This window comes from Piliocolobus tephrosceles, chromosome 13 (assembly GCF_002776525.5).
Source record: "Piliocolobus tephrosceles isolate RC106 chromosome 13, ASM277652v3, whole genome shotgun sequence".
NCBI classification, from domain to species: domain Eukaryota; kingdom Metazoa; phylum Chordata; class Mammalia; order Primates; family Cercopithecidae; genus Piliocolobus; species Piliocolobus tephrosceles.
The window spans coordinates 68,635,373-68,650,269 of NC_045446.1; the positions used below are offsets into that span (position 1 = coordinate 68,635,373).

A 14,897-nucleotide genomic window follows, 5' to 3' on the forward strand; every position below is an offset into this window, starting at 1 on the left:
CCCGGGTTCACGCCATTCTCCTGCCTCAGCCTCCCGAGTAGCTGGGACTACAGGCGACCGCCACCTCGCCCGGCTAGTTTTTCCTATTTTTTTTAGTAGAGACGGGGTTTCACCGTGTTAGCCAGGATGGTTTCGATCTCCTGACCTCGTGATCCGCCCTTCTCGGCCTCCCAAAGTGCTGGGATTACAGGCTTGAGCCACCGCGCCTGGCCTCACAGTAATATTATTTTTTAAAAAATTCATTTTTTTTTTTTTTTGGGTAGAGACAGGGTCTCACTATATTGCCCAGGCTGGTCTTGAACTTTGGGGCTCAAGCAATCTGCCTGCCTTGGCCTCCCAAAGTGCTGGAATTATAGGCATGAGCCCCAACACCTGACCTCTAAAGTAACAGTCTATGATTATCTTTCTTTTTTAGAATTTTCATCTTCCTAAACATGGGATTCTCCTTTATAACCCCTTAGTCACTGCTATTCCAAATGATACAACTTATTTTTATTCTAAATTAATTCTGTTTTAAGTATCTCAACAAGATTGAGCAAATATCAAACAAAATCTGTAAGTCTGTGTACAAATGAGCAAATATCATATTTTGCTAATAACAGAAATAAGATGATTTTGAAGGATTCTTAATAAAGTAAGCTAAAGACAAGAAGGAAGCATTTTCACACACATATATGCATATACACACAAAATATTACCTCTGGGGTGAAGGTGAAGTTCTGGGATGCTTGCTTTAAGATCTCCACTGCTTCAGTATAAGAAATGCTGGAGGAAAACAGGATACAAGCAGAGAAAAGTCAATACAATTGGGCTGCTGTTAACTAGTTCATTTTAAAACCAGAAAAAGCCTACTCCTATATCACACTGTGAGGTCATGAGGGAATACTGAATAATCAGGAATTAAGGCTGATCTAATCCTATAAAAGTCTGATCTGCCTAAAGAGAAGTAACCATTCAATAACCTCACTCCTCATCTACTTGCAATATACACAGCGAAGCCAGTCACTTAAGCAAGGAAAGATGATTCTCTGAATCCAAGATATGCCAATGCCCTAATAAAATGTATGAAATACTGAGACTACAACAGCAAAAGACTTTCTCCTAAAATTCACGATTAATTCATTTGTTTATCCAACAGACATATACTTGGCACCTACTAGGCACTACACGTAATTCTAGACACTGGAGATAAAAATAACGCTCAGCCTTCAAGGAGCCAACGTTTGTGCGTGCGTGTGTGTGTGTGTGTGTGTGTCTGTGAGAGAAAGAAAGAGCGAGAGATGCAGGTGAGGAAAGAGTAGACAGAGCAAACATCAGGCAGCTATTAGTATAGTATCTTATAGTATATTAGTATATTACTAATAGTATAATATAATAGTATATTACTAAGATAATCATAGTATATTAGTATAAATGGGTAGCCATTAGTGCTATGAAGAAAAATAAAGTGGAATAAGAAGACAGAGGGGGTTTGGAGTGACATTTCAGATATGATGGTCAAGAAAGGCCTAAGTTTCTGACATCTGAACAGAAGTGTTCATCGAGTAAGGAAATGAACCACAGAAGTCTCTTGGGAGGAGTATTCCAGGCAAAAGGAACAACAAGTACAAGGATCTGAGGTGAGAAACAGTTGGGCTTATTCATGGAACAAAAAGGGCAGTCAGTGTGACTAGAGCATGCTGAACAAGAGGAATCATGCACAGCAAATTACACAGGAAAGGCAGTCAGAAGTCAGATCACATGGACTCTTTCAGGTCATACTAAGGGCCTGGTAATATATTCTAAGCATTATAAGACTATTTAGGAAGATACTGATTCTCTCAACGAGACACCCTCATGCCTAAAGAAAGTCAACGCAAGTATTTCTTTTAATTTAACTATGTAAATAGGTAACTTATCAACATAGTTAAAAAAAAATCAAGATGTATAAAAGAGTATACATTTCCCTTCCATTGCGGTTCCAGAGACACCTAGTTCCTTTCCTTTCACACAATCACTGTTACTGGTATTGTGAATATCCCTCTAGAGGATTTTATTTATATAGATATGTAAATAATACACAATCTTTCTTTTTTATAGATGTCATACATATCATACACACTCTTTCACACCTAATTTTACAGAGTAATATACCTTGTAGATCTTTCTGTGTGTATATGAAGAAATTCTTCACTTTTTGTATTATATAATATTCCATTTTGTGGATGTATCGTAATTAGTTTAACCAGTGACCTGACACTTCACATTCTAATCTTTTGCTATTATAAAACATGCCTATATATACCTATTTAATATTATTACAAATAGTTATTATACACTAATTTGTCACATGGCAAAAGTGGAATTGTTAGATGAAAATTTGCAATTTTTATATTTTCTGAAAGGTTTTGCCAAAGATATTGCCCCTTTTATAACAACGTATACCCACCAGTAGCATGAAAGTGTCAGTTTGCTTGTAAACTATAGGTAAAATACTGCATCAGTATGGATTTTTTTTTTTTTTTTTACAAAAAATCTACAAACTTTCTGAAAGACCTTGAGCTCAAAAAATAATTTATCCAGCACAAACTTATTCTCTGAAGCAAAAATGAAGTTCATATACGTAACAACTAAGCAGAAAGAGTTGTATTGTGTCATACAGTACAATAAAGCCCCTAAAGCTATGTTTTGAAAGATAGGTTTTTTCCTAAGATGGAAAATCTATTCAAATTAAAATCTAGTATTAATAATAGGTAATTTTTAAGGTAGTAATGGTAGCGCTAGTTGTGTTGGTAGTAGCAGTAATAATGATTTTAAAATTAGCATTTTACAGAAGGGAAGCAGAAGGTTAGAGAGGATCAATAACTTTCCAAAGGTTACTTATGTAAGTAAATGGTAAATCTTGATCTGCTGACTCCAGAGTATACACTTTTAATGGCTAAGATAATGCCTAAAACACTTGGAGTTTCATATGTTCCATCAAAACAAAAGAAAATGGGCTCTGGGTTCTTCATCTGATTCTACCACTTAATCTGATTCTACTACTAGCTATGTAAGTCACTTCAACGTTGTGAAAGCATGTTATTAATTTTTGTAATGTGTTATACAAACATTTAAAAATTATTTGCACTTGTAAAATAAGGATATTGAACTATCTTGTATAAAGTTCTTTTCTGCTTAGGCATTCTATCGTTCTATTATATCGATTACTTGGTATGATCTACCAATCACACTGAGAAATAAAAGAGCAGTCAAACTAACAAGCAGTAGATTTTGTACCATTGGCATGTTACTGTTTCATTACTAGCTCTCATGTCTAAATACCTCATTATTCCACGTCTTCCACTCCACTCCCCAATACCTTCATTAGGGGCAGAACTTTCAAGTTCAAATTACAGTTCTGACATTTGATATCCTTAATGGCTTCCAACAACTCTCTCCACTAAGTATTTTTCTTGATATATATAGAAAATAATATCTCTTCTCCTTTCCAGAAACTGTTTCCAAAGTGCTTTGAGGAAAGGAGGAAAAAACATTGCGATAGAAAATGATACGGCATTGAACTACCTTCATATTTCACATTTTTCATTGTTGAATAAAGAAAATTCATTATTCTGAAGCTGTTGGAGTAAAATTGCTAAACTACAAAGATAATTATTGTCATCCTTTGCCTCAAATTCACACAGAAAGATAAATGAAGAGCAAATAAAAAAGGTTAAGTACTATTTTCAGAAACATAATATAAAGGAAATGTAAAATAAACTGAATACAATTTCTACATAAAGGCTAAATTCAATTACTACACGAGTTGCTGAAATAGCACATTTTCATATAAAATACTTATAACAGGTAGTGAAAAATATGCTGAAATCTACTCAAAAGAATACAAGTCACGTGGTACCTATACAGATTCAATAATTAACAGTGCAGTCTACATAAGCATAAAACAAAAGTTTCTCTTTTGTTTTTTCTTTTCTCCTTGTTTCCCTGTTTTTTCTCCTTGTTTCCCTGTTTTTTCTTTTCTCTTTACTGTTTTTAGGATTAACTCAACAGTAGATTCAGCTACACTAGTATTTTCAGAAATGTCAGCATCAATGCCTTAAAAAGCATGAAACAGCAGAAAGGTGATGCCAAGGTGGTACAGAGGGCACCACCACACAACCTATTTCTCAACTTGATACCTCTGATGTTGCTGACTTAAAAATCACTATCATGGGACCAGCACCATCTCATTATGCTTTTTTTTAGTGGCTACCCTGCATATTTTAACATGTATATCTGACTTAACAGTCTAAAGCAGCCGGGTGTGGTGGCCTGCACCAGTTGTCTCAGTTACTCAGGAGGCTGAGGCAGGAGGAATCGCTTGAGCCCAGGAGTTCAAGCCTGCAGTGAGCTATGATCACACCACTGCCCTCCAGCCTGGACGACAGAGCGACGTCCTATCTCTTTTAAAAAAAAAAAAAGGTCTAAAGTTCACCAGTTTCTCTCTCTTCCTTTCAAACAACACAAGGACTAACATTTCAACTATGAATGTACCTCTTCAGTTTTACAAGTTATTGTTGCCCAGTATTTCAGTTCTAAGGTAACAGGTATTTTCTTTCAACTATGTGAAGATACTATTTTATCAATCTATTGCCATTACTGTCCTCTGAACTTCTTGGGAATCTAATGCTGTTTGTTATGTCTGCTGTTCTTGCTCATGGTAGGTATTTCCCTGTGTATTTGGACTGTGAGATTATCTTAAGTAGAGTTTGTTTTGGGAATATCATGCCACTTGGGTTGAGGGTACAAACTTCAAGATTGGTTTTATATTAGTTTCTACAGCTACTCCAGTGTTATCACTAACTGAAAAGTTTTATTTTAATGCCCTAGCATGAAGATTCTTGAACTACACAGGAAACAAAGATTCAAACTCTAGGCTCACTTAAGGGCCAACTGTGGCCGCAAATTCTCAATGGAGACTATTTCTGTTTTGTCTCTATCCTTAAGCCCAGGCTAAAGCATATATACTTCTACACTTCTCTGTAAATTCTCTACACTGGCTAGCTCAATTTTCTGTTTGTTTGCTTATTTTCTAATTGGCCCTTTCATTAAGGGTGTAGTCCTTGGCCAGTTCTAGCTTTGTGTTTATGCGTGTGCATTTGAGGGGATATCTTGATTCTAATTCACTCTGCTATGTCTATTCTCATGTTCTCTCATTGCTGTTAAAACCTCTGGTTTCAAAGAATGGAAAATCGCCCTCCAGTTTCCCTACCCTACACCCTGAGAATCCTTAGCATCACACCAACTGTGCATATCACTCTGGTGTTTGGTTCCTTCTTCATTTCTAGCACCTGGAACTTCTCTTCCTTTCTAGTGAATTCAACAACATATTTAAAAGAATCTTATAATATTTTAAGTATTATTTTTAGATGTTTTATAGCAAGGGTGTTTCTTTTTCTCTAGATTTTAAACTCCATAAAAAAATAAATAAATGTTTGTTTTCATTATTCTCAACAACTAGCAAAGTGCCTAACTCATATTAGGCAGTCAATAAATATTTGTTAAAAAATATTAATTTACTCATTAATGGCTAGTAAATGGTAGGGCCAGGATTACAATCCAGGTTCTCTGAATCATGGTTCACTACCCTCAGTGACTGAAGTAAATAGTGATATGAGCCAATAAGAAACCTCAGGAGAGAATCCAGCCTAAAGAAGAAAACCTTTACAGCAAAGGTTACTCAAGTCATTTGTTTGTGCACTCAATTACTCAGTATTTACTGAATGTCTATTAGAGGCACTGTGCTAAGTCCTGGGGGCATAATAGTAAGCAATTTAAACACAGCCTCTGACCTCACAGAGGTAGTAGACACCAAACAATCACACATATACATTTATTTTAAAATGTTTGAATTTTTCATTGACAAATAACTAGTTTATGTATTTACAGGATACAATGTGATTTTGGTATTATACACTGTGGAATGAATATATCAAGGTATTTAACATATCTATCAGCTCACATGCTTCATTTTTTTTTTTTTTTTGTAGTGAGAAGATTTAAAATCTACTCCTTCAGCAATTTTGAGATATACACTACAATTAATTATGGTCACTTTGTTATGCAGTAAATCCTGAAAACTTACTCCTCTGATCTAAATGAAACTTTGTACCCCTTGGTCAATTTCTTTCCATTCCCTTCAAGAACCCCCCACCTGCCACTGGTAATTATCATTCTACTCACTACTTCTCTAAGTGTAACTTTATTACATTTCACATCAAAGTGAATCATGCAGTACTTGTCTTTCTGTGCCTAGCTTCTTTTGTTTAGCATTAAGTCTTCCAGGTTGATCCATGTTGTCACAAATAAGATTTCCTTTGAATAGTATTCCACTGTGTATACACACATTTACTTTTTCCAGTCATCCACTGATGGACACTTACGTTGATTCCATATCTTGGCTACTATGAATAGTCCTGCAAAGAACATATAAGTGCAGATATCTCTTTGACACACTGACTTCAGTTCTGGATACGTACCCAGAGGTAGGACTGCTGAATCATATGGTAAATATGCTTAGTTTTTTGAGAAACCTCCCATACTATCCTCCGTAACAGCTCTTCTAATTTACATTCCCACTAACAGTATACAAGGGTTCCCAAGTGCCACATCTTTGCCAATACCTGTTATCATTTGACTTTTTTTTTTTTTGATACAAGGTCTTGCTCTGTCTCCCAGGCTGGATTACAGCAGCGTATATGATCATAGCTCACTGCAGCCTCAACCTCCTGGGCTTAAGCAGTCCTCCCACCTTGGCCTCCTGAGTAGCTGGCACTACAGGCAGGCACGTGTCACCACACCTGGCTAATTTATTTTTTTTTTTTTGTAAAGACAAGGTCTCACTATGTTGGCCAGGCTGGTCTTGAACTCCCAGGCTTAAGTGATCCTCCCACCTCAGCCTCCCAAAGTGCTGAGACTACAGGCATGAGCCAACGTGTCTCATTCTACTTTTTGATAACAGCCATCCTAACGGGTGTGAGGGGATATCTCACTGTGGTTTTAATTTGCATTTTATTAATTAGTGATGCTGGACACTTTTTGATAAACCTATTGGCCATTTGTATTTTACACAAATGTAAAAGATTTGTGATGTCTGCCTGTTTGAGCAAAGCATAGGGGTGGATGCTGAGGCTAGATGGCGTGGCTGCCCTGCAGGGGCTCAAAGCAGAGAGACCTTCCCACTGAGCTTCTGCAGCAGCCAGCTGGGCTTTGTAAATGGGCTATGCCACTGGCTGGTATCTCTGATCAGGTGCTCCTGCTGGCAGAATACAGCTATCACCAAGATCCGTGTGCTGGTTGCTGTGAGCACTGCCCCACTCCTTTGTTCCTACTTGACTCCTGGTAGTCCAGACCTGACCCCCAGGGTTCCCTGTGAGACAGGAATGGGCATCAGAGGAAGCATCAAAGAATGCTGGGGAAACTGGACAGCTGTCTCTTTTTCCACTGCATTAACTGTGTGCCCAGGGGAACCTTCTGTGTGGTGCTGTGCCTACTTAGGGGAGGGAGGATTCAATCAAATTGAGGCCATTGCTCCTACCCTTCTAATGCACTTTTTGTTCTGTGGTCCATCTGGGTGTCTCAACTTCATTCCCAAGTTTTGGGATTTTCACAAAGATGTTCTTGTATGTGACTAGTTGCCAAATGGACTTTCTGTGGTGAAGGCTGGGACCTTCTATTCATCATCTTGCTGATGTTCCTCTCCCCACAAATTTAAACTGCAACTATGAGACTTGTAGTATGCAGAATGGATTGTGACAATGACAATGATTGAAACGGCACAGCCCAAGAGGACGTTTTCCAACCTTAACATTTTATGGAAAAGGACTCCAAAGTACAAGAGTTAAGTGACATGTAAGAGTCGTAAGGATAGTGGGGCAGCTACAACCACTCGACCCTTCCAGTGCCTTTCCAAATATATGAAAATCTCAGGTTAAAAGTCTGAGCTCTGAAATCAGATGAACATGAGCTTGAATCACCATTTCATCTTTTACTCAACCTCTTTGCAGGGATTCTCAATCTGTAGAATGAGAATAATAACTACTTGGAGTTGTGAAGATAAAATGAGCTACTAATACATGAAAATTTTATCACTGTCTGGGTAAATATTCAACAAATCGTGAGTATTATTTCTGCATTTTGAATCTTTTCATTAGATAAGAGCTGGAAAACTAAGATCCTTCCCTGGTTGTTCGGTCACCAGCAGAGAGTCCTTGAGAAAGCCAAATTACTTCTTTCTTCATCTACTTAATGACCACTTTTATCAATATACTCATGCCCAAGACTATCTTATAAAACTCCAGACCCACACTTTCAGTTGCCTATTCAACATCTATGGCTGGACGTCTGAAAAGCATCTCAATCTTAATGTTTGTGTTCCTGATACCATCCCTTCCTCTCAAAGCTCCTGCCCCAGTACTCTCTTAAGGATTTCCCAACTTCAGTTAATGGCAACTTCATTTTTGCAGCTGTAGGAGAAAAAAAACATTGAAGGTACCCTTAACTCCTCTCTCTCGCCCTCAGTAAATCCTGTTTGTTCTGTCTCTAAAATATATTCAGAATAGGAGCTCTTGCCACTATCCTGGTCTGTGACGGTTAATTTTATGAGTCAACTTGGCTGGGCCATGGTGCCCAGATATTTGGTCAAATAGTATTCTGAATGCTTCTATGAAGGTGTTTTTTGGATGAAATTAATGTCTAAATCAATGGACTTTGAAAAAAGCAGATTATATTACCCTTCATAATGTGGGTGGGCTAAATCCAATTAGTTGAAGTTTTTACTAAGACAAAGACTAATCTCCCCCTGAAAAAGAAGGAATTCTGCCAGGAGACTGCCTTTGGACTTGAATGGCAACTCTTCCTTGATTCTCCAGCTTGTCCTACCCCCTTAGATTTAAAATGCAACAAGCCTCTACAATCATGTGAGCCAATTCTTTACAATAAACCTCTCAATCTCTCTCTCTCTCTCTCCCCACACACACACCCCACCCTCAAACTTGGCTGGTCGTGTTTCTCTGGAGAACCCTAATACACAGTCTAAATCATCATTAACTCTCAACCTGATCACTGTGGTAATCTTTTAGTTTTCTGTTCCTGAATTCCTGTCTTGCTGTAACCTACATCAAGCATGTTTTTTATAGTTTGTTTAGTGTAAGTTTGAATTATAGTTACATAGTTAATAATTACTAGATTTTTATCTTGTTATGATTTATTAATTTATTGATGAAACACTGATTATCAATTATGAACCAAACACAAGAGCTATAAAAATAATTAGAACATGGATCTTGCCTGGAATCTGGGCAGTGTCTATATATATATACATACTATATATATAGGATCTATATAAGCAGATATAAATTTAAAAAATTATAGTGTGATAAATACAGTGATAATGAATAAAGTTCAAAGAAAGTATAACATCTACTTACATTAAAAAGTTGTTTTTTAGCATATGTTCTAATCTGTCCTTAATAAAAAGACAAAAAATAAAATTTTAAAAATACAATTTTATTCATTATGTATAATTAACACATTAAACAGTAGATGTATTGGGCTTTATCCACAAAACTAATTACCTTTTGGCCAGGAGCTATGAATTTGTGACAGAGTTCAACATCTTCAGGACAATTTGAGAGAACCATCATTGCTGTAGCCTTGAAGAGTTCCTCTATAACCTAAGAGAAATGAAACAGAATCACTTGACACGTAAGCAATTTTACATGAAAAACCCGTTCAGGGCTCAATAAGGACTGCACTCCAGGTTTTAGCAACTATAAATCCACTAAGTCTTTTAAGCCTTGAATGTACCATGAAAAACTGGTTCAGTTTTCCAGGCATCTCAATTTCCTTGGTGTGTGACAGGGAGGAAGAAAAAAGGAAATGTTTTAATCTTATGTTGACAGTTTCAATACTGGTAAAGAAATGAGATGTCAAAAGAACAGCTATAACTGATCAATGTCTCTCCAAAATTCAATAAACTCACTTGTAGAATCAGGGTAATACAGCACCTATCTTACAGGATGTTTGAGAGAATTAAATGAGATAAACCATGTGTCACACTTAGCTTAGTACTGGTTCAGAGAAGCACACAACAAACATCAGTTCTTGTCAACAGTAAGAACATTTTGAAAAGTGGTTTATTCACTCATTGATAAATGAAAGTCAACTTAAAAATTACAGAAATGATGATATATCTAAATATAAATATATACATTTTTTGCTTTGCTAATGGCCAAAATAAAAATAACATGAAGCAGCATACAGCAAAAATCAGTATATAAGAACTTATTCTCGGTCGGGCGCGGTGGCTCAAGCCTGTAATCCCAGCACTTTGGGAGGCCGAGATGGGCGGATCACGAGGTCAGGAGATCGAGACAATCCTGGCTAACACAGTGAAACCCCGTCTCTACTAAAAAATACAAAAAACTAGCCGGGCGAGGTGGCGGGCGCCTGTAGTCCCAGCTACTTGAGAGGCTGAGGCAGGAGAATGGCGTGAACCTGGGAGGCGGAGCTTGCAGTGAGCTGAGATCCGGCCACTGCACTCCAGTCTGGGCGACAGAGCGAGACTCCATCTCAAAAAAAAAAAAAAAAAAAAAAAAAAAAAGAACTTATTCTCAAGACCAGCCTGGGCAATATGGCAAAACTCTGTCTCTACAGAAAGAAAGAAGAAAAATTAGCTGGGCATAGTGGTGTGCGCACCTGTAGTCCCAGCTCCTCAGGAGGCTGAGTTGGGAGGATCACTTGAGCCTGCGAGGTTGAGGCTGCACTGAGCCATGATCATGCCACTGCCAACTCCAGGCCAGGTGACATCTCAAAAAACAACAAAAAAGATTATTCTTCCATGGGTGCCCATAGGAGACTCATAATAGAAACTTGTTCTTAGAAGGAAAAAAGTGACTAGAATGGAAAATATTTCTAAAATGTTTTTCTTCACAACCAACATTCTTGGTTTTAAAGCAACAAGACAGTATTAGGTCTTTTAAATGGTGTATTCACAAAGGTGCACATATGTATAAAGTACAGGCTGCTTTAAAGGTAGGTATCTTCTCTTCCTCTGTTGCGTACTAGTAGATCCTCTTGAGGGTGAAAGCACAGTGAAGGCATAATTGTCAATGGAAGTACATTAATATAATCAGATATAGGAAAACACTTAAATACCAGCAACAACCAGATCTATTTTATGATGTTTCAGTCATTGTCAGTGTTATTTATTTATTTATTTCTGAGACAAGGTTTTGCTCTGTCACCCAGGTTGGAGGGCAGTGGTATAATCATAGCTCACTGCTGCCTTGATCTCTCAGGCTCAAGAGATACTCCTGCCTCAGCCAACTATGTAACTGGGACCACAGGCATGCACCATCACACTCAACTGATTTTTTGTTTTTTATTACAGATGAGGTCTCGCTGTATTGCCCAGACTGGTCTCGAACTCTTAAGCTCAAGTGATCCTCCCTTCTCAGCCTCCCACAGTACAAATTAAAAATTCATGCAGCCAACAAACATATGAAAAAAAGCTCATCATCACTGGTCATTAGAGAAATGTAAATAAAAACCACAATGAGATACCACCTTAGGCCAGTTAAAATGGCAATTATTAAGAAGTCAGGAAACAACAGATGCTAGCAAGGCTGTGGAGAAACAGGAATGCTTTTACATTGTTGGTGGGAGTGTAAATTAGTTCAACCATTACGAAGACAGTGTGGCGATTTCTCAAGAATGTAGAATCAGAAAAGCATTTGACCCAGCAATCCCATTACTGGGTATGTACCCAAAGGATTTGAAATCATTCTACTTTATAAAGACACATGAACACATGTTTACTGCAGTACTATTTGCAACAGCAAAGACTTGGAACCAACCCAAATGCCTATCAATGATAGACTGGATACTGTGATAGATTGGATACTGTATACACCATGGAATACTATGCAGCCATGAAAAATAATGAGTTTGTGTCCTTTGCAGGGACATGGATGAGCTGGAAGCCATCATTCTAGGCAAACTAACAAAGGAACAGAAAACCAAACACCACGTGTTCCCACTCACAAGTGGGAGCTGAACAATGAGAACACATGGACACAGGGAGGGGAATATCACACACTGGGGCCTGTCAGGGGACGGTGGGCAAGGGGAGGGAGAGCATTAGGACAAATACCTAATGCCTGTGGGGCTTAAAACCTAGATGATGGGTTGATAGGTGCAGCAAACCACCATGGCACATGTATACCTAGGTAACAAACCTGCACGTTGTGCACATGTATCCCAGAACTTAAAAGTAAAACAAAAACAAAACCAAAACAACACAACTGTGGTCAGAATACAAAGAGCAATTCAGAAAAATAAACAATGATAGGTGGACTGGGAACTAGTCAACTTGATTAATAATCTGAAATGGAGATGAATTTTAGTTCCATTTTTATCTCCTTTGTCTCCTGGTTTTGATTTGGGGGTAAAACATTGATCTGTTTAGTAGGCATAGGAAGCAAAACTTCTGGAAGAAAGCTCCTACTACTAGTCTGGTAAAGTCCCTGTAGGATAGGGTGTTTACAGGAAAATCCTTGGTTGTTTTGTCCCCTACTCTTCTCTCTCTTCTGTTCCTGGCCAAAAGGTAGACCCAGTTGTGGAGTTGCACTGTCAGGGTGAGTGGCACAAGCACCTAAAACTCCAAGACAAGACCTACTTCTGCAACAGAGGAACTGGGAAAGGGAGACTGCTGTCTGAAGTGTGTGGATGTGGGTAATCTCTATTATTATTATTACTATTTTTTGAGATAGAGTCTTGCTCTTATCACCCAGGCTGGAGGGCAGCGCACGATCTCGGCTCACTGCAATCTCCACCTCCCAGGTTCAAGCGCTTCTCATGCCTCAGCCTCCCGAGTAGCTGGGATTACAGGTGTGTGCCACCACGCCCAGCTAATTTTTTATATTTTTAGTAGAGATGGGGTTTCACCATGTTGGCCAGATTGGTCTCAAACTCCTGACCTCAGGTGATCTGCCCGCCTCGGCCTCCCAAAGTGCTGGGATTACAGGCATGAGCCACTCTGCACCCAGCCCATTATTAATATTTTTTTTGAATATTTTCTCTTGCCAGTTTGACCCAATGGTGGCCACAGTCACCTGGAAATGAATAATACAGTGGTGACTAAGACCTGGGAGAAATCTGTCTTTCTGGCCAGAGAAACCAAAATGGGGGGCTTCAGGTAGCCAGACAGTGTGAAGGAAATTCTGAAGAATAGGAGAAGGTGGCCCTCTAATTGTGTATGAAGTAACACAAGGCTAGGGTTCACCTCCAAGCAATGTATATGTGAAACAGACCCAAAGAAGCACAGTGAAAGCTTCTGACAATGAACTACAATATAAATCACTGTGCAACTTCCAGACTAACTATGAGTAGCACATGCATCAGAAAGACTCAAATAGCATAGCAGAGGCTTTGAAAACTTAACTGACATGGAAACCAATGACAATAGAAAGTAAGATAAAACTTACAGTCTGAATCTAACTAGTTTAATAACTGGTAAAAACAACCACAAAAATAATTCCATTTCCAAAGTATTTTAACAGAACCCAGAGTGTCAGAACATGACATTAAAAACATCCAGGATATAATTAAAAATTACCGGACATACAAAGAACCAGGAAAATCTTATGAATTCTCATGAGAAAAAATAATCAATAGATACATATGCACAGAAGACTCAGATATTGAAATTATCTGACAATTTAAAACAGGTATTATAACCATCTTCCACAGGTAAACGAAACATTCTTAAAAACAGAAAGATAGAACTTCTCCGTGGAGAAAAAGAAACTAAAAATAAATTAAAATTTTAGAATTGGAAAATATGTGAAAGAAAAATTTCACAGGATGGGCTCATTATCACAATGAAGATAAAAGAGGAAAGAATTAGTAAGTTTGAAGACAGTTCAGTTGAAATGCCCCCCATTCTGAATTACAGAAATAAAAAATACTAGCCAGGCATGGTGGCTCACGCCTGTAATCCCAGCACTTTGGGAGTCTGAGGTGGGCGGATCACTTGAGGTCCGGAGTTCAAGACCAGCCCAGCCAACATGGTGAAACCCCGTCTCTACTAAAAGTACAAAAATTAGTCGGGTGTGGTGGCGGGTGCCTGTAATCCCAGCTACTCAGGAGGCTGAGGCAGGAGAAATGCTTGAACCCCAGAGGCAGAGGTTGCAGTGAGCTAAAATCGTGCCACTGCACTCCAGCCTGGGCAACAGAGTGAGACTCTGTCAAGAAAGACAGAAAGACAGAAAGGCAGGCAAGAAGGCAGGAAGGCAAGAAAGCAAGCAAGCAAGCAAGACTCATTAATAATAAGCAGAGCATCACAGCACTGCTTATTATTATGGGACGATATCAAAAGGTTTTATATTCGTGTTATTGGAGTACCAGAAGCAGAAAAGACAAAAAAAGGCACAGAAAAAAATATGTGAAAAAATAATGGCTGAAAACTCCCCCAAGTTGGCTAAAGACATATTCAAGGAGCTCACCAAACCACAAACAGGATAAACTCAAAGAAAATTATACCTAGACACATCAAAATCCACGAGCTGAAAACCAAAGACAAAGAAAAAAATCTTTAAAGAAACCAGAGAAAAATGACCCTTTACATTGGAACAACAATTCAAGACTGGATTTATTCTCAAACACTACAGAGGTCAAAAGATAGACTATATTTAAAGTGCTGAAAGAAAATAATTGTCAAGCCAAAATTCTATATCCTGTGGAAGCAACTTTCAGAAATGACAATAAAATTTAAAAATTATCAAATGAAGAAAAACTAAGAGAAGTGATTGCCAGCAGAAATGCTTTTAAACTTTAAAGGAAATTCTTTAGGCTGAAGGAAAGTGACCAGAGAA

At 38.1% G+C, this 14,897-nt stretch overlaps 1 protein-coding gene across 6 annotated transcripts in view; it reads right to left on the bottom strand.

Annotated features, from left to right (window-relative positions):
• The window catches only part of NARS2 (asparaginyl-tRNA synthetase 2, mitochondrial), a 138,738-nt gene that overhangs the window by 29,616 nt on the left and 94,225 nt on the right, over positions 1–14,897 (bottom strand). For all 6 annotated transcript variants that reach the window (XR_002731091.2, XM_026446988.1, XM_023209308.2 and 3 more), the window contains 3 exons: positions 9,597–9,695; positions 9,450–9,487; positions 699–765 (listed from right to left, as the gene is read on the bottom strand). Coding sequence is in view for 5 of the 6 variants with exons in the window: in XM_026446988.1 (XP_026302773.1) it covers positions 699–765; positions 9,450–9,487; positions 9,597–9,695 (204 nt within the window). In the remaining variant the exon portion in view is untranslated. The remainder of the gene's footprint in view (positions 1–698; positions 766–9,449; positions 9,488–9,596; positions 9,696–14,897) is intronic.